Consider the following 20,580-nt stretch of genomic DNA (forward strand, 5'->3'; position numbering starts at 1 on the left):
CCTGGCTTTTTATATCTTTTTTTAGTATGAAATCCTTAAAAGTCTCCTTTTACTCATTTTTCATTTTGTCTTCAGATGTTTTATTGCACTTGTAAAGAGATATTTTATGTACATTTTAATGCAAAATTGTTTTTTCAGACTTCTCAAAATCTGCAACATTTTTCAGTATTAAAAACTTCTATAAAGAACTACAACAAAAAGGCCATAGTCCCAACCATACAAGGATATATATACATACACACATATAGAGAGAGTATGTACAATACCTGACTTGTGCACGAAGTTAGTCCCATAAAGTTCAACATCACATGAGTGTAAGTAAAAGTCTTGGCATGCCTCAAAGCCAAAATCTACAAATTGGGGCAGGGAATGGGAAGCTATCATTAAAATACTAACCATTTTGAAGGCTGTGCTAACGTAGGCGGATCAGATTTTGCTATTTTCAGAAGCACTCGCATTGGATTTAATTCATGATGAGGTGGCTCTATTTGAGCCATTTCTATTAAAGTAATGCCAAGAGACCAAATATCAGCCTTGTAATCATAAGGCCTGTCTTTAGATGTCTCACACATTACTACTTCCGGAGCCATCCTGCAAAGAGAATGATGTACAGGATTAGAAAAAGAAGCATTTGTTTTCTTAGGAGAAAGCAGACGACTTCACTGAAACCATTTAAGAAGAAGGTGCTATTCTTTAGTACATTTACATAACATTTTATCAAGCTTATAATATTAACATTCAAGGTGATATTAAAACATTGCGTCATATTAGAAGGTCAGCAAAACAGTGCACTTACCAATATGGTGTACCAATAAAAGAATCTCTTCTCTGTATTGTTCTTGTGTTTTTAGCTGATACTCCAAAGTCCGCTTAAAGCAAACAGTAAAAATACTATTAACTTGATGGTGGAACATGTATTATATTTTTACATTTTACAACTTTGTTTTAAAATATACTGTTACAGACCAAACATTCTACAATATTAAAACTCCAAAATGAGATAAAAATATTTTGTTTTGATAACTGAGTGCCAATGCACACAGGTCTTGTAACATTCCTAAGAGAAGATATCTAATAAATGCTATTTTTTATTGCTAAGAAAGTAATGCCAAGGTTAAACTGTGTGGGGCATCACAGATGCACGTATTTGCTGTAAGGATAAGTGGATTACATTATTTTAATTAGTACATTATTTCTTTAGCCTATGAAGGAATTACTCAGAAACGGCATATTAACCTCCCTTACTAATTTGACAACTCATTCAATTTTTGATTTCAGGATTCAAAGTTTCCTACAGCGAGATTCTTGTGTTGTCATTTTTCTCTGCCTCACAGGTTTCTTTCCACCTTTTTTTTCACTTCATATTAAATATCTGAAATCTTGCATATTTACCTCTGATGCAACATCTGACTAAAAATCAACATAATCTTTGAACTAGTAYTATTCATCTATAAAGCATTACGTTTCTCATTTTGAAAAAAGGCATTTATATTTAAGTGTTATACATCTGTTATAAATGCAACATTTCTTAATGAAGATCTACTGATTAGATCAGAGGGACAAAATAGCCATATGTCGCTGGCTTTAATCTGTACAAAATAACTTGATGGGCTCAACACTTGAGAAGCCTAATTTGCTCTGTGGAAAAAAAAAAAGAGGATTAAGAGAGCTATTTGTTCAAGTACAAAATCTGAAATACTGAGGGACTGCAGATTCTAAAAATAAAAAAAAATTAAAATTCTCATGAAAATAATATAGAGTGAAGGAAATCTATTTGCCATTCACATATTTATAAAACAAAGAATTACTCTTTTTTATATATGCCAGAAGCAAGAAGYACAGACAGGTTAAAAGGAATAAGATGCTCCTCCAAAGGATGCTGTACACATTTCAAGAATAAAGTAAATCTCTTTGCAAGTTAGCAAACTTGCACATATCCAGTAAATAGATGCACGGGGGAGACTTCTTTCTGGTCTCAACTGCAGTGTCTTGACAGCCCGCGCAGTGCTATACATCAACCAAGCTTGACAAAAGCTTAATATAGTTCCAGTCCATGTGAGGAGGAAGCAGGCAATTAAAATGAACAGAAACAAATTAATGTCCCTATGGTCATAAGATTCTTATTATGGTTTCTCTTTCAGAAGTACTTAGAAACTAAAGAGAATAGCTCCACTACATTATGAATATGGCCTGTAAGAATGAGGCCATACCTAAATCTTCAGGCTTACTAGAAAAGCCCCCCCCCCGCCCCCCCCCAAAAAAGTTACCCATACTTTGCAGATGAAAAGAAAGGCACATGTAGGTATTATAAGTACACATAATAGTCTTGTGCAAGGGAATCTATGCAGAAGCACAGACACACTAATGGATCAATCTAGCAAAGCAGGTGCTCAATTATTCTCAATTTCTTAACAGAGATGAAGTATTATACCTTAACACCTGGCCATGCAGAGACACTGTGATCAGTAAGAGTTAGGTAGTAAATATATTTGGTGAATCTGGACATGCCTGGCTTACATTTAAAAAAAGAACATCTGAGGCCAGGCTGGGAGTTAAAAGCCTCCAGTTAACTGCGGTGATCTTTAGATTCTCCTTATCTTTACCCCCTGCATAACTCGCATCCAAAGTAGCAGCCTGATCACAGGTGTCGCGCAGAGAGAAGGTTTTGAAACCTGAACACAAGCCGCTATGTCACGGAGCTTGGCACTGGCAGAGCCACTGTAAGGGCTGACAGCTTGTGCACGTTTGTCCCTGAGGAAGCCCTGATCCCAGTGGATCCAGACAATTGCTCTCTTTTCCTGGCTGAATGAAGGGATGCTGTTCACCCCCAGCAGGCAGCCGGGAGGTCTTCATGATGGGATCCTCATGGATTCCCCAGCACATCAGAGGGAAAATTTGGATGCTTGCTTAAATTCAAAATAATAGGAATCAACAAGAGAAAACTTACATTAATTTTCTTCCAGATTGATATTAAGATGGAACAATGCAATGAATAATAAAAAAGTATGGAAAAACTAAGATGAGTTACTTCTACATACATAGAAATAACGGAAGAGACAACAGGATTAAGTAGTGGTTTTTGGTGATGGTAAGGATGTTCATTTTCAAAACTAGTAACTTCAGTGGGAAGTTCTGAAGTTACCATAGTAAAGATAAGTATAATTAAGAATGTTATACTAAGAAACATTAGGACCTCTGTCTGACTTCAGGCAACTTAGTACATATATTGATGATGCCTACACCTGCTGCTTTTGAAGTTTATGACAAATTTGCCAAGCACGGTTTGGACACTTACTCGAGCTTTATTTCTTTTTCACAGTAACAATATCTGTGAAAAAAAATCATCATCCTTAGATTTTCATTTAAATACATACATACTGAACTCTGCCAAAATACAGCCTAAAGAAAATACAATTATATGACCACCTGAAGTGCTGGGGAAGAAGTTTTATATGCAACRTGCTTACCTAGTTTAATGTCTCCATCTAATGTGAAAAGGATATTGCCAGCTTTTAGATCTCTGTGGATAATCTTATTTTCATGCAAGTAGTTCAATGCTTCCAGTGTCTGCCTGCACACCACTTTGATCTGTGGCTCTGTTAATGGCCTCTCAAGCTCTAAAAGAGAAAGAGACAGAAATGAATACAACATTTTTGCATTTTTATGTCCTTATTTATTCATAACGATCAGTCTACAAGTAGACATAACTGACATAAACTGACAGATTCTGTACATTGTATGTCAGAAAAAACTTCTGGTTCAAAATTCTTACTCTAGATTAATAGCAAAATTTTAAATTATTCCAGGGGAGCAAAAATTTCATCCCTTGTACCTGGAAAGATCCTTATTATGAATTATTTATACCTCTCTATCCGAACTGGGAAAAAACTATATGATTTACAGATTGGTTATCTTTTGTGTGGTACACAGAAATGTTAAAGACAAGATCTTCTACCTACTGGTATTAGCATTCACCTAATTTGAGGRCTAGTGCAGAAAATCTAACTTTAAGGCTAATGTAATATAAAAAAATTATCATAACATAATTTGGAGGATGACTAGGGAAGAATCGTATCCTGGAAAAGGCTCATATCGATCACCATATAACAACAGAGAGCTTCATAAGAGCATGAGAACAGCTCATTACATTTATTTAGAGGATTTGGACATGAAAAATGTGTTTTGCAAAGTAAATTAACACTGTAAAAATCCCCCCAAATTAATCTAACTTAAGTTATAATTTTCATAGCTATAGTTGCAAATTTTAATTAAAAACTACCAAAATTCAAAACACATGGCCCACATATTAKATAAATACTTGCATTTCAAAGCAATATGTGTGTGAAATAAGTTAAAATACACAACCATCATAATTTTAAGGTGTTATGAAGTTCATTATTTGAAAGAACTTTTATTTACCCAACATTACTGCATCTACTGCTCCACCTGCACAAAATTCGATCAGGATCTGTATATAAACAAAAGAATACATAAATTATAAATTAAATACTTCTGCTGAAATGAATCATTGATTAGAGGAGCATTAGCAGGAGACATGAGTTTCAAGCTCTCTAACCTTGATAAATTATTTTACTAACCTCTGCAAAATATTGGTACTCTTACCCAACTAAAAGTAGGGCTGTAAGCTCAAGCAAATTGTTTGAAAAATGCTTGGAGATCCTCAGACAAAAGCATTAATCCAAATATATAATTCCACAATAAAAAGTATTAGGGTCAACTTGAATCTGACTTGTAATGTAAATTTACATAATCCCCGCAAACTCATTTCTCAATTATTATATTGTATGTTATAATCTCTCTTTGATTGAAAAGTCCAAGAACAGAAGCTACATGATTTTTCCAGTAGCAGAAATTGCTATTTCCTATATTAATTTGCTTCAGATGAAATGAAAACATGGAAAAATATACTAAAAAAAAAAAATACAGAAAACGAGCAAGTTTAATGAGTAAATTGAAATGTTTACATTCATTTTCCTCCTTTCCTACTGATGCCTATAATTCTTATCCCAGAATCTAATAATACTAACAGAATTCAATTTCCATTTCTCAGTTTCCTTGTGAAACAAAAACAAACCACCACTATTTTGGGCTACAAACTATGCTGACATGTAGAACAGAAAGAAGGAAGACAAAGGTAATGAGGAGAACAGGGGAGAAAAGGAAAGGCAAGCCAAGACTTTGTCACCCCATTCTTYTTTATGTTTTCTTTGACTTTAAATGTTTAATTATAATTTTCAGACTGATGGCAAAAGAGTATTTCTTGTCATAATACAAACAGTCAATATTCTGGGAAATAAAATCTTTATTTTCTGCTTCAGAGTACTTTTAAGGTCAGAGCATAATTGCTCATAAAAGATAAAGACTCAAATTATGCCTTATACAGTAACACTCATATTTACCACTTACGTGATATAAGACTACTTCAAATTACTATTACAGTTAATCATCACTGCAACGATACTAACAAATGTATTATACAGTGCAACTCTTCATAAATCCTCTAAACTATTATACCATTTACATGCTGCTACATATCCACCACCAAGTAGTTAGGTGCAGGAAAACCTGAATAAATAATTTCTTTCTCTAAAATTTGCTGTTTGATCCGATAATCTGACAAATCTCTCTTTGGTAAAGAAATTGTGTTTTTAAGACTGGAAAGCCAAATAGCATTTTTTATGTCTAACTCTATAATTCTTTTCTTTTTTCCTCCCACTTAATTCTGTTTACTTCCCACACCATCATAGTCTTCTCCCTGCCACCTTCATGGCTCTGCTACTTCACAGTAACTATATCCCGTATCTGCAATTTTATATCTTCAATTTTATTTTCCTTTCCTACCATCTTTGCTCTGCCAGTGAAGCCCATCCACTCAGTTTCATATTCTGCTTCTATGCGTACTTGCTTTCATGCTGACCTTTATGCATGGAAATTTTTTCATTATCCCACTCTGTAATACAATATCATTTTACTTTCCATTCAGATCACTCAAGTCTTCACAAAGCCCATCAAAATAAATCTACATAAGGAAGCATGGTATTACACACCCATTGTTTTTATGCTTCAGGAATAAAGCATAGTCGTATGACCCCAGGGAAACCTCCTGTGTTACTTTTTTTAGATATTTTTTGCATTATAAACTCTTAAAAAAAAAAAAAAGACATCTATATTTTCCTTGTGCAATCCCCAAATCACTTATAAAAATATTATATCAAATCACCTAAGATAAAATAAAATGTATTTTCATACCCAAAACTATGCAGTGCAGAGGAATTAGCAGAACACTGAGGTACAGTCACATGAATACACACTACACTTCTGTTTGCAAAAGATCTAGATTTTTAGTAAACTAATTATGGTTCAAGTCCTGGTAAACTGTCCTCCCTGGCAGTTACCAATGATTTCAGCTGAATCTAAAATAAATACATATTTCACATGATTGACCTTTTCAGCCCCTTATTCATTTTGCAGTTGCAGTTTCTGAATCTACCTCTAAATTGTACTAATGTAATTAAAATCTAAATCCTGCTGTTACAAACATGCACAGCCTAAGAACTCTACCCATGCATGTAAATAAACTGCTAATTTCCAAATATTAGTTTCAAGCTGCTGACTAGGTGACTCAGTGTAGTTCAATTTTAAGGACAGTTTGCTAGAAGTCATACTCACAATTTGTACATTAGTTTTGAAACTGTAGACAGTTATCCTAATAGTAACAACATAGAAGAAATACAACTGATTAAGTAAGATAATCTTTACAATTAAGCCAGGAAAAATGAAATTTCAATATACTTTTGACACAAATAAAAGCATTTAGAGAAGAAAAAATACCTACCCATAGATTATTTTCATAGTAGAAAGCATCTAGGAGCTTAACAATATTAGGATGATCACAGGATGCTAAAATATCAATCTCAACCATGTAATCTTCTAGTTCTTCTTCCGATTTAGTATCAATCACCTTTGCAGCAGCCAGTACTTTTGTTTCTTTGTTCTGAGCCTATCAAACAAAGCCACAGCAAACATTTAGATATGAATTTAGACAACTGTCAACAAAAAAACCCCTCCGATCCTTTGATATTTCTGTAATACTTTCCTACCTTTACTATGCTTCTCTAGAAATATTTTTTTAATTAATCTTCAATATTTCCCCAAGGAATACATAAGAGAATACCTGCACATTAAAGACTAGGTAAATTATGGCAGAAGAAGTTTTAGTATTTTGTTTCAAAGTCATAAAGAATCAATGGAAGGCAAGAACGCAGCAATGCTTGAATCCAGCTGCATTCTTTAAATTACTGTGGAGCCAGGAGCTCAGGCACATTACTATTTTGTACTCCTTGGATGAAGGTCAGTGCTCCTCTTCAGAATCTATCAACATTTGTATTGCAGGGGTACTAAGTAGCCTCTGCCTTCCCATATCCGACCGCACATTCTCGCCCACATTACAGCAGCACAGCTGGTTGCGAAGCCACACAGAAAACCAGATGCTCTACCAGTAACCAGCRGGTTATGCTCATCTTGAGCAAGGGGCCGTATTCAAGCTTTCATGCGAAAAAGCAGCCGAGCCAACATTCATTTGCCCAGACATTTTGCTCTGCTTCCTTCAGAAGCCCGGGAGGGCTCCTACAAACAGCGACTCACAGAGGCCGGCCGTGCTGAAAACTCTGCCAACCTCTGCTGCAGGACTCCGCACCTGAAGACTGGGGAGCAGAACTGCTGTAGCGATAAGGGCAAGTGAAGAACAAGTAAGATTTTGATTTGAAAAGCAAAAGGAAAACGAGAGCTTGGGTACTGAGAGAAAGCATTTTTACTAGGCGTTTGGAAAAATCTCCAGCTGCTTTTTAACATTGAAGACATTAAAAACATTTTAATATTAAAAACAATTAGGATGAACTGCATTTAAATAGCAAACAGTTTCAGAAACCAGTTACTGTAAATACTTATTTACCCCCAAAATTGGCTGAAAAAGTAATCCAGCAAAACTAGATTTCTTTTTAATATAAGTGGAGGATAAAGAGTGTGTGTGTGTGTGTGTGTGTGTGTATAAAAACATACACACACACACAGTTTCTAACACTTCTCTTGCAAGTTGCTTGATGGAACACTGTAACTTGGAATCTGGCGAACTCTGAACAAGACAGGAACAATTTCCGAAACCATCACAAAAACACTAGTCCTATCAATGCATTCCCAGGGGGTGACTTTGCCTCTGAGTAAGTGAAGTTGTAGGATGGAAGTCAGCCTCACCGATTGCACATAAAGACCAGGAAAGAAAGGCCTAGCTTTACTCCACCCAGCTTTAGGCACTGAAATGAAATGAGAAGTAGGGACGCAGGCGCCTCCCAAGCAGCAAGAGAGGAAAATCTCCAGGGCAATTTGGACCGGAGACGTGAGCCACCACGAGGCGGTTCGCCCTGGCTCTCCGCTGGGCAGGGCGCCTTGCTCCCAAACTTGTTCTATGTGGCAAAGGAAAAATGTGGCAAAACCCCCCCACATTCTAAATAAGCACGCTAACATTAAAAAGAAAAAGGTGTGCTTAATGCAAAAAGTATATGCTTTGGTTTCGTGTTTTACAGAAGGAATGACAGATCAACCTTCCTACCCTGTAGCTGCACTCAACATACTGCAAATCAAACACGAAAGATGAAACAGAGTCTCACTCCGCAACGTAATTAGACTTGGTAGTTTTATGTTCACAGAAAAATGGTTATTAAAGCACCTTTTTAAAGAATACAAATATTAATTAACTGAAATCATCTTTTGTAAAAGAGGCATGGCTACTCACTCTCTACAGTATTTTACAAATGATTGCTGAGGATACCTCAAAAAATTATGAGAAAATTCTAAAATTCACTTTCAGACAAATTTGCACTTAAAAAACAGTATCRTATTCCTGAGATTTTGTTTAAATAAAACCATATTTTAAATTTCTATACCAATTAATGGTAACAGATTTTACTTTTTTCAGATTCAATTTCACCTCTGAGGGAGAGAAAGAGGCATTTGAAAATTAGGCTGCATGACTACATGTTAGTGAGTTTGCTGCACACATAGCATACATTGTTTTTTTTTCTTCTTCTTCTATTGACAGAGTACTTTACATTTTGATTTTTCCCAGATCTTTCTGCTTGAAGTAAAAGAAGTTTATTCAAACCAGATTTCTAGTTATATCTTGCTTGTGGGAGCTCTATTAAAACATCTCATTATAAAACAGAAGTGATTATAGAGACAGTATGATTATCTTTATGAACATCTTTACAATTACAAACAAAACAAATGTATGCTCTTGTTTTGACTTCTGAGAGTAACAGTTTGTAGGTCTGGATCCAGAATTTTTTTCTAGTCCGCAAAAGAAAAAAAAATTTATAATTAGCATATTCCTGCCAGCTGTTTCCGAGGATTGATGATTTTAAGTGTACATCAAGTTATACCTGAAAATAAAGAACATCTTTATAAATTTTAATTGTGATTTTAAAAGTTCATTTTAAGTATGATATTACTAGTTTCTCTTCTAAAATGCACATGCTGCACTATAATAACAATCTACCTATGTGGCTTGCTGTGAGAAACACAGAAGAAATACGTGCCTTTGCACTGGGTAGGAAAGGATTTTACTCTTCATGCATAAGGCTTATGYAGCACTGAACTGTATGGGAAAACGTTGGACTGAGAAACGAGGAACAATAAGCATTCACAGCTTTGTGTGGGCATGTTTGTTTTTTCTAGACCTCAGTTGAAATCTTTCCTCTGTCACACAACATTTTCTAAAGGTCAGAGCAGGAGCAAAAACGTTTGYGCAGATGCATTTGTGATTTGCATATACTCATCTTACAGCTGGGCACTTGAACGTTTAAAGTCAAAGAAACCATTCACACTACTTGAGGTTCTGCCCTTTCAGAATAGGCCCTCTACCATTATACCAGTTTCTTCATGTATTTTAGATCTCAACTATCAGTTCAAGGTAGTCTTATATGCTCTGCTTAAACCCATTTGATTCTGCTTCTGTGATGGGTGGTTTAAGCTTTGGGCTTATGCTAAGAAATCCAAGCTGCTCTGTCTTTAATAGTTTTGGTTCAGTTCTGCCTTCTGTGGAGAGAGGGAAGCAAGGGGGAGAAGCACCTTCTTTCTGTGCATTAACAAAATTGGATCTCTTCGCAACATTAATACATACGGTTGAAACCTGGGTTGGAGCAACTCATTCCCCCACCAACTGACTAATGCAATGTGTCATTGCTATTATTAACTACAACATGCAGTAATACATAAATATTAGTCCTTCCACCAAAACTTCTATCTGGATTATTTATTCAAGGTTACTGCAGCAAACGCTAACTTTTGGGGGATAGCATACACAATGGAATAGCGAGCCATGTTACAGCAATTCTTTCACCCTTGCAATGAAGAACACAGCCTCATTAGCAGAAAACATTCTGGAAGATGTACTTATTCTCTTAGTTCTAAGATAAAGTATTTTTAGAAAGCTATCGTACAGAGGCTTCCATACAATAAATACGATTTTGTAAATCAGAAGCTTACAAATTACTTTTTCCAAACCTGAAATCCTTTACACTAAGACGATAATTATGTCAACTACACAAAACCGTTGTCAACATTTGGAAATACATCAGTACTGGAGAGAGGACTAACCATTCCACCTGAAACTAGTATCTGTGAGTACATGAAGTCAGTGTCCCATTCCTACTTAGATTTTTAGTCTCCCACACCCAAATATCAGTTCCAGATCCAGAGGGCTTTATGAAGTAGAGAGACTGATAGCAGAATATTAAAAGGCAGGTTTACTATCTGGGCATTCAGCCMAGACATTGTATATTCCCAGCTGTGGACAACACAGAGAGCAAAGCTACTGCTCCAAAGTAATAGGTTTATAGCTCAGAGAAAACTCAGTCTTTCATCTTTAGAGGACCAATATGAAATTTCAGCCTCGGCTGTGCGTAGCCGTTTCAGTTGCTTATCACCAGCAAATACTTTCTTCCCAACTGCGCAGTTTCCCTCCTGGGATGCAGCACAACGCACATAGGCATCTAAAAACGACAGCACTATTTACAATCAAAAAAAAAGTTAAGTGCATCCTTTCTCTACCGATCAGCCTACCAGAAACACTGCTGAGATATGAGATAGCGAATTATTTGTCGCATCTTTCTTTCCAATGCCCAATCTCTTTGGGGATGTTATATAACCACACAATGTTTTGCAAGCAGCAAAACAAATCAATGAAGAAGCTGTTCCTTCCAGACTCATTCTTCTCAAACAAACTGTAATCATTTTTGTATAAATTTCTATATTATATCTAACATTTTCCTGTGCATTTTGAAACTAAAGACAGCTGCATGACTGACTATTATTACTGTTCGTATTGCCTCCAAAAGTGCTTATTAATGAATTTTAGGAAAAAGAAACTCTACTTTAACTAGTCAGATAAAAGGGAGCATTAATTCTAACACCCAGTGTAGAGAAACATAATTAAAAGCACCAGTTTGAATTCAAGAGCAAATAGCTAACTGCAATTTAAGCCACGGATTTTAAAATAAACCAGAACTTAGGCCAACAAAAGAACTGGTAAGGCCTCTAAACTTTTGGAAATTCATTAAGAAATATAAGCCTGCTGTTTCTAGAGAAGCTAAACTATTTTGCATCAGTTTTCACTGCAGAGCAGGTTTGAAAACGTCGTAGTAACAAAAACAAGCTATAGAGAATTACTTTTTTTTTTGTTTAATTATACATATAACTGGTCCAAGGAATTAAAAAGCAGCTAGCGTTGGTTGTACCTGCTGGAACCTGTTGAAATGACTGTTAAGGAAGAACTACTCAGAAGATAATGAAAGGGCAGCACCTACCAAGGAAGAAGATACACCCTTAACGACAAGTGACCGGCCAAAAATTTTCTTTGCATATACACTATTCCTTAACTACCAACTACATGGTTTCTTCTACAGAAGAACTGTTTAATGCCAGGGAAAACACATTGAAATTGAACTGTAGATAAAAATGCCTCTACTTCCTACAAGCATGCAGTATTACAGACAATGTTGTGTTGCCAGAGTTCAACCCAGAGTAGCCATGTACATCTTTATGATGGTGTGGTCTTTGCGGCTGTACTGGTTTTGGAGCAGTTTCCATGACAACGTTACTCTTTTAACATTCTCCTTGTACTTCGTATTTATTATGGTTCTTCAGCTTCCTCCACAGTTGGTTTCTGAGCTTCCACAAGTTATTTTGGGGGGGAGTAGTATGCACTACTGGCAATTGGCATGGCAATTATGCACTAATGGCAATTTTCATGTTTAACCTCATGATTTCCCTTATGTATTTTCATTAATTCCATGGCATTTTGCATACTAGTTAAGCAGAGTTCCCATCCTGATTCATACATATATGTTGTCACTCCAGTCGGTAGGAATATTTATATGCATATTTGCAAGAGCAGGGCTGAATCTGGCAGATATGCACAAAGTAACCAAAACAGTCCTTTACAGGCAACTTAAGAGAGGAAACGTATCAGATTTCAGAATCATTCTTCTTACTGAAGCAAATGCATTTAAAAATAGGAAATAAAAAGAATAAAAATCTGCTAAATATTGGAAGGGTATTCTCTAGCATACACTACACTTTTATAAAAACACATTCATATTTTTTCCCCTTCTCTTGTTGCATGATAGCTCAAATAAAAGCTACAGGAAAAAAAACAGCTATGTTGGGAAAACATTTGTAACTAAAACATTAAATGGTGTCAAGAGGTATAAATGAAAAGGACTTTTTTTCTTCTTCCTGAATTCAGTTATAACTGTACGTACCACTCCCCAAAGTAGCATTAAAATACACAACTCTGCATTACAATCAACTCCTATATTAGCAATGGGGGCGGTGTGAGAAATCAAGATTTATTCCCGCAGTGCTAAGCTGCTTTGCCAATATCATTCATCTGCAGAGGACACTAACAGTTGCTGGCAGAGCTTTTCCTCATTTTACACAGCCCCAGACTGACATGCAACTTCCCAGGAAACATATCTCAGTGCACCCTCATCTCGGTTTACAAATATCTGTACAGTTATTTGTTCAGTCTGGTTGCATTAGAAATGTGCAATGCTTGTTCTTTATTAATTTACACAAATTTATTTTAAACACTATAGGTTAAAATTAAATCTTTATTCTAGCATAAACACACCTTTAATCTAGATGACAAAAATTAACAATAATTCCAATAAATGGCATAAAACCAGGAAATAATTTTTATCAAACAGCAATTGCTAATTCTAGCTGTTCATTGGAAGACATTCGTCAACAAGACAGAGTCGAAGGTGTCTCTAGAGTGTTGAGGTTTTTTTCAGAAATATCATGCTGCTGGGTTGATAGTTGAGAATTTTATGATTTGTTCTTGATAATTTACGATTTGTTTCAACACAGGCCTTAAGAACGCTCTGATTCCTTTACCTTGGGGGATTGTGTGCTGTAACTATGCTTCTAGCCATTTAACATCTGTAACAGTGCTTTAGCTTACTTGAGATGAGATTTCTCCCAGTAACAAGGGCTCTCAGAGAGCCAGTGTTACTCCTGTTAACCTCTTTTCCCAGGAAGGCATTTGGAATTGTAAAAACTAACTCTGCAGCTTTCCGCAAACAAATGTAAGAGAATTTTGGTTTCACGTAGCAGTAAGTCATTTTGGTTACTAGCACTTTACAGACTATATACAGTATATTCACAGAAACTCTTATTAATCTAGAGTACCTCTATAAAAATGGCAGAGTAAACCCATGGCTCCTCCATACCCTGTTCCCTGGAGTTAGGTTAGGTTACAAAACAAATACGTAGGAGTGGGATCTCCTCTGCTCCGAGCCTTTAGTCAGAACAACAGATTAGACTGCTAGATCCGTTGTCTGACCCAGTTCAGCTATTTTAGTATGGAAAGTTCTCTTTCCAAACTGGAAACAAACAAGTTGACAAAACAATAAATTAAGAACAAATACCAACTTCTTTGGACTTTAAGAAGCCTTCAGCAAAGGCCTTCTGACAGGCTACTAGGGAAACTAAATAGTCATAGAATTGAAATGTGGTACATTAAGTTAAAAAATCGCTGTCAAAAAGTAAAGAATATGATTAAATGCTCTAGATTCCATACAGGGGAAGGAAGACATTTGAGGATCTGTACTAGGACAGATTATTTAATGCATTTACTGTAGAAGATGATGGGATATAACAGAAATTACTCAACTATCATCTGAAGTGTATACATCTTACTAGCTCAAAAATAATGGCTGTTAGGGAAAGGAAAAAGGTCCTCTACAATTTGATACTGCAGTGTGACCCACAGTTGAGATTTGCAGAGAGCACACCTAAATAGCCATAGTGGAATGATCAAATGAAACAAGGTGAAGCACTACAGCCCCACTGCATTCTTTGTCTTGCTAAAGGGAAAAAAAGTGTATTTGATATATTTTAAAGGAAAAATATAAACTATGTAAGTTAAGCAGTTTAAGATTCAGTATTTTACAAAAAGACATTTGATGAAAACTTAAGTCATGGTTATAATGCATTAGGAAATGAAGCGTGACTGAATCAATTCCACGTGAACACTGGCAATAGTTCTTGCAAAACTATCAAAGCCTCTATTCTGTTGCTCCATGCAGGCTCCAGTCCGTTGAGATGAAACTTCCTCTATTTCGGAGGTAACAAAAAAGGAAGTAACTAGCTTTTGACAGCTTTCATAAAAAAAAGTGCAATACCATCTTTGTTTTCTAAGTAAAATTATAGTATTAGTATAGTACATTTTCTAAGCAAAATTCTTGGTTATAGACACCAATTCATAATTCTCTTTATGGTATTAATTTTTTAAAAACAGGAAATCTAGAATTTTAGACCAAAGTCATTTATTGCTTCCTCCCACAGTCTTAAATCTGATAGAAATCAACCGTAAAGAAGAAACAGGAAAAAGAAAGAAATTAATGCTGATATAGTTAAGCCACTTGTCTTTCAGCTCTTCTGTAACTCTTTATAATCTAAACAAATTATTTTTAGTTCAGTTCTACAATGAACTTCATTCAGTAATTACAAAATTCAGTAACCTATGATATTTAATGCTTATACCCTGTTTGAGACTTGCCAGTAGTTTTCTTGTGAGTCTTTCAAGCAATGATCCTAAAGCTACATAGCATCTCCTGAAAACAAGGTGAACACTTCTGACATGCAACTTAGAAAGATTCTTTCATATGCACTTCRTAATAACCTAGCTATATCACTCTGTGCTGCAAGTGTCAGATCTCTCAGGAGATCAGAAAGAGCCATCTGAATAAACATTTGTTATTCCTTGAAAACTGGCTATTCAAGCGCCACAGAAACAGCATCTTGGATTCTGTAAGTAAATTTCATTCATATTCTGCACAGTATTGGGACATATTGCTTCTGATGTTGTCTTTCAGATTAACTGTTTTATTTTAAACTGGTGAATTTAAACAACTGTTTAAACAATTAGAACAATTAAAGAAGCCAAGTGACTACTCTCAGAAACTATGTGGATGCTGATCCTATTATGTATCAGCTAATTTTGAAAGAAATCTGAATTTAGATAAGCATACTGCTGATAAACTTTTTCAAATTCTTCAGAAGTGTTTTGTACCCTTGCTGTTTGCCATTTTACTAAGTACTTAGTGTAATGCATTTAGAATTCACCTAATATGCTAGTGGTAAATACAAATGGCCATAAGAATGATTATATTGCTTAGTAAAATGCTTGAAGACAAATCCAGATAAAATACTTCAAATCTCTTTGCAAAGCTTGAGATGTGCAGAACGTGCAAAGGAAAAACAGCTGCTTTACTCAGACTTTTTCAGCTAATTATCTTGTGAAAATCTGAGAGATTCTCATATAATGTAGAAATAATGATATTCTTCCTCTGACAGAACTGCTGAGCATTATGATATACAGTGCATACAGTTAAACACACAAAATGCCCAAGGGGAAGTACTGTTGTTCTCTCTTAATAGTGTGGCAATGCTAATTTTAACGGAGTTATGAAAGCTTTATGCTGCCCATGCCCCCTTAAAACTGACAGCAACTAAAATGCGCAAGTGTGGTTGTTAGAGGCAAAATAGATTTCTCTTTGAGCAGGCTTCTCCCTTCTTCTACTCCTTCTTTTCTCTTGGGTTTTATTCCCCTCCCCTTTAAAAAAAAAAAAAAAAAAGACTTTAGCCTAATAAAATAATTAAAGCAGGGGGCTGTCATTTGTTGTGTATTTGTAGTGTCAAAGGAAATGCATGATCCCCCTCCTTTCTGGAAAGTTATCTAAGCCATTTCTTCTTCAAAACATTATGCTCATCTACAACTCACCTCACCCTGAAATTAAACTCAATTTCTGTATTATCCTCCCATAGGTAAATTTAGTCCCAAATAACCAGTCTTGTAAATGTTTCATTCTTTTCTAGTAGTTACTGTAGCATACTTAAAAAGCAGAGAAAAGAACCACCACCTGAAAAAAACTGGAAACAGACCTAAAATAAGTTTCCAGTTAAAGATACATCTACATAATAAAATTCTTCCAGTATCAGTACCAATCAGTGAGGCAAAGAGAGCGCGCTACTGACTGATGACAATACCAAGGGCAGTGTTTAGCAAAACTGCATTAACAGTAGTTCTTTACAGCAGATGATTTATACAACATAAACTTTTCTGACACATTTTTCTTGACAAAAAGGATTTTTGTGACATACCTTAACTTCAGGACACCAACATACTACCTTGATGCTTCAGTTCTACAGGCCATTCAAGCCACGCAGCTACAGTCCTGTCCTTTTTCCCTTGCATCAGCGCTGGCCCTTGTCTGGTGCTCCTGTGAGCTGGTTTGGGGAGTTAATCCAGGTGAGAGCAATTCACTACTTGGACAATCAACTTTTGGATGGTTTAATTTCTTGACCCAGCTCATCAGGGAGACAGACAAGCAAAGCTGTCACAAGGAAGGAGTTGGGAATGGGAATACATTGCCAGAAGTTTGTCTGTGTTGACTTGCATCATCCTAAACTGTCGTGGAAGACAGTCACAGTGAAGACGCAGCCACTCATTCGGAAGTTGCCTCTGTACTTAGGAAGCTAATGAAATGCACCACTTCGAGCAGACGTGTTATTAACTGTGTTCCACTTAGTATCACAGTTCCGTACTGTTTTAGTGCTTTTCAGAGATTCAAAAAGAGCCTCATGAGTAAGTGCTTGATTTGGCACTTTAAAAAGTTTTATTATCATTAGCTATTAAACATCCATTTCCTAAATGCCTAAAGTGCTTTAAGTTAAGCTCTTAGGATTATCTCTCCCTCAACTGCAACATTTTGAGTTATTTAACATTTTTATTATTTGAACCAAATTAACATTTATAGAAATTATCTTTATTCATGACACAATATTGACTAAGAATAATCCAAACTTCCCCTATATTGCAGCTGACTCAAAGTAAGGTCCCATGATTGGAGAGTAAAGACTAAGAATTTAGAACAGCATCACTGAAGATTAAAACTCAAATCACCGAAATAAGGTAATTAACAAGTCTGTATACTGGCTCGTTTTTACATTTCACTTTTTAAATAGTACCATATTTTTTAAAACAGTGTAATGTGTTAATATGAACAAATAGGTTAAGGTTCTAGGTTGTTAAGTAAACCTAGTTGTTCTGGTCAGCTACTAGGAGACAGCCTAAAGCTCTTGCTACAGCCAGAAGCAAATGAAGCCGTTTCAGGTACCTTTGTTATCTGTAGGAAACAGCTGCTAGTATTGGTGTTCATATGGTGATCCTTAAACTTTCATACTCCCTACCCCGAAGAGATGAAAAAYGGTAGGCAGTGCTTCCTTCTTCCTTCTGTCAGGTTACTTTTAAATTCAGTCAGTGTATTTTTACCAGTAGTAAAAACTAGTTGAAAAGAGTAAAAAAGCCRGGCTGAACTCTAAGCTTACCCATTTCTTTGCATTACTGGAATGAATCATGTATGTTTGTTTTAGCAATAATTCCTGTCCAAAATTCTTCTGATCACATTTCCCAGATATGATGTGAAGTTCAAAATTTGCACAGTGTACTGCAGTTGCACAAACCATATGGTTCTGACCCATGATTACCCAGCACTGAAAAACAGGGCAGTTCACCTGAACCGTGAACTGAAATATCTGTGTCATCAGCAGAACCAGAGCAAGGGCAGAGAGAAGGACAACTAAAATTTAAAGGCTCAAACAGCTGCCTTATAAAAACAGGCTAAAAAAGGCTGGGACTCTTCAATTTGRACAGGAAAAAGCTGAAGGTGGAGCAGGAATATGACTGAGCTTTACAAAAGCAAAAAGGCAGCATATGAATTTAATACAGACTGATTAAGACAAAGGCTGTGAAGGAGATGACGGTTTACTTCAACATGCTAATTTTTGCTGAAGCTCTCAATTGCCATTTCTCCATTAAGGTTTTACCTCCTTTTAATTACAACATTTTAACTCTTTTCTTGTAAAGTATTGCTTAGAAATACAAGTGAAAAGTTATCTTCTGGAACTGTGAAGTCTAGAAATTTACCACAGAAAAGCTTTGATTTTACAGCATAAATCTGTGTCCCGAGGACCATTACCTACAAGATACAGTAAGAATAAATTCCAGTGTAAACAGTCTTGCCAAGTTATGACTGTAGCATTAAAAAGCTAGAATAACTTTCCTAAGAACCCTGTTTTCTGAATCGTGGTTATGACTAAACATTTCTCAAGACAAGACCCGGTTCCTTAAACTCTTCCTTAATCAAGAAGCTGCATACAGATCTAAAATGCTGTTCAAACAGGATAAGAAAAAAAATAAAGAAACAGTCTTGTCTAATTCATTACCAAGMTAGATGGATTGAAAAACCATTCTGCACTAGCATGGGGATTCACCATTGCTTTTGCACTAGAGTAAAACTGTGTTGACATAGGTACAACTTAAGTTCTAGAGTAAYGGTTTCCCTGAAATAATGAAACAGACTGTGTATAGTTGCCCTCCACTCTTATTTTGCCAGCTCATTTTGAATTACTGCATTAATGCAACTTAAGAAAAATTCTTTATAAAAATATAAAGTAAATCAACAGTACATAAGTATACTTTAAAATTAAAGTCTCTTTATTTTGCCGTTTCCTCGAGTTCCACATACTACGACTTTCTGAATTGACAATCAGGTACCACTTTAAGGTACAGGTCACTTATTTCTCTGCAGTAAGAAAGGTTTAGTAATTTTTAGATGCTAATCAATAAGTTGATTTGGCTATTATAGTATAATACTTTTTTTCCCCTTGTTCCCTTCTCTATTGAAAAATCAGTGAAATTAAAAGTCTTACCATTGAAGATTATAGGATAGCATACTTCAGGTGGYCAGACCCTTCCTAATGCCAGATTTTGGGTGGGACTAGATTCAAGCATGAATTATTACAACTTCTTTTTCTAGGCTTCAACTAATTAAACTGAACAGAAAACAGCTCAAAAATGTAAAAATGGATACCTAAGACAAATAAGATTGGATCTTTCTGTTAACTTCCAAATCACCATTCATGCTTATTTGTTTCCCATTAACCTCTCTATATAAATATATGTAACGCTGCAGAATATTACAAACCAGTTGTAATCCAGAAAAGTAAAAAAGTCAAGAAAAGTAAATGTATAATCCAAGGCTTTAATACTGCAGCTGGCTTTTACGTATGTTAAGAATTGCTTTAAGAAACAGCGTGCTCTCCTAAAACCAAATTGGACAGTAGGTTCATTAAACATACAAGGAATCTTCCATTCCTGGTTATTTATTGTGAATTTTTTTGCTCTATGTAAATTTTCTGCTGCATGTACTTTAGCTGCTTTGTATGTATGAATGTAGGGCACACTCAACAGAAAATCAGAAATGTCAAAAGAAAATTAACACTTACGGCAAAGCCCTAAATTTTTGTTCTAGTATGAATACCATTGCAGAGCATCTGAAGTAGCCTATTAGTTTTTATCAGAAATTACTTAGCTATTTTTATGGCTTGCCATTAAACTAATACTTCAAACATTTTCTGCAAGCACTAYATCTTCTTTCTTTTTAAAAAGATTCCTTCCCATTTCTGAGTGGAAAAAAATATTTTTCCCCACTACATATCTGACAGTTTAAAATTTCTTTAAAGCATTCCAAACTGTGACCATGTTATATAGCCATTAAAAACTGAAGTGCATTAGAGGGAGTTAAAATATGTATTTTATATGGGTTTTGAATCAAATTATAATCTTACACGCTCTTTAGATGCTCTGTGCTATTAATTCAGTCTGCTTTGTTATCTAACTCCAAATTTCATGGCTTTTCTACCACTAGAAACTGAACTGGAACAATCCAGACAGTACTGGAAGAAAAGATAGTATAAGCCTTGTATTTGAGTAATTTGGCAGATACTGTAAAGCAAGACAATAGGCACAAGAGGTGAGACAATATCACACAAATGCATTTTCACTTCAGAAATCCAGTGTACAGTTCCAATTTAATTAGAGGTTATTGGGGAAGCACAAAAAAGCAAAGACCAAAAAATAGATTCAAAAATGACATT

The 20,580-nt window shown here is 35.5% G+C and overlaps 1 protein-coding gene across 4 annotated transcripts in view; it reads right to left on the reverse strand.

The window, feature by feature from the left end:
* Positions 1-20,580, reverse strand: part of SLK (STE20 like kinase) — a 53,010-nt gene that overhangs the window by 23,946 nt on the left and 8,484 nt on the right. For all 4 annotated transcript variants that reach the window (XR_003254170.1, XM_026069567.1, XM_026069568.1 and 1 more), the window contains exons 2-6: positions 6,857-7,021; positions 4,420-4,468; positions 3,468-3,617; positions 797-869; positions 397-591 (exon numbers count right to left, since the gene is read on the reverse strand). Coding sequence is in view for 3 of the 4 variants with exons in the window: in XM_026069567.1 (XP_025925352.1) it covers positions 397-591; positions 797-869; positions 3,468-3,617; positions 4,420-4,468; positions 6,857-7,021 (632 nt within the window). In the remaining variant the exon portion in view is untranslated. The remainder of the gene's footprint in view (positions 1-396; positions 592-796; positions 870-3,467; positions 3,618-4,419; positions 4,469-6,856; positions 7,022-20,580) is intronic.

The sequence above is a fragment of the Apteryx rowi genome, unplaced genomic scaffold, assembly GCF_003343035.1.
Source record: "Apteryx rowi isolate R43461 unplaced genomic scaffold, aptRow1 scaffold_3, whole genome shotgun sequence".
NCBI lineage: Eukaryota > Metazoa > Chordata > Aves > Apterygiformes > Apterygidae > Apteryx > Apteryx rowi.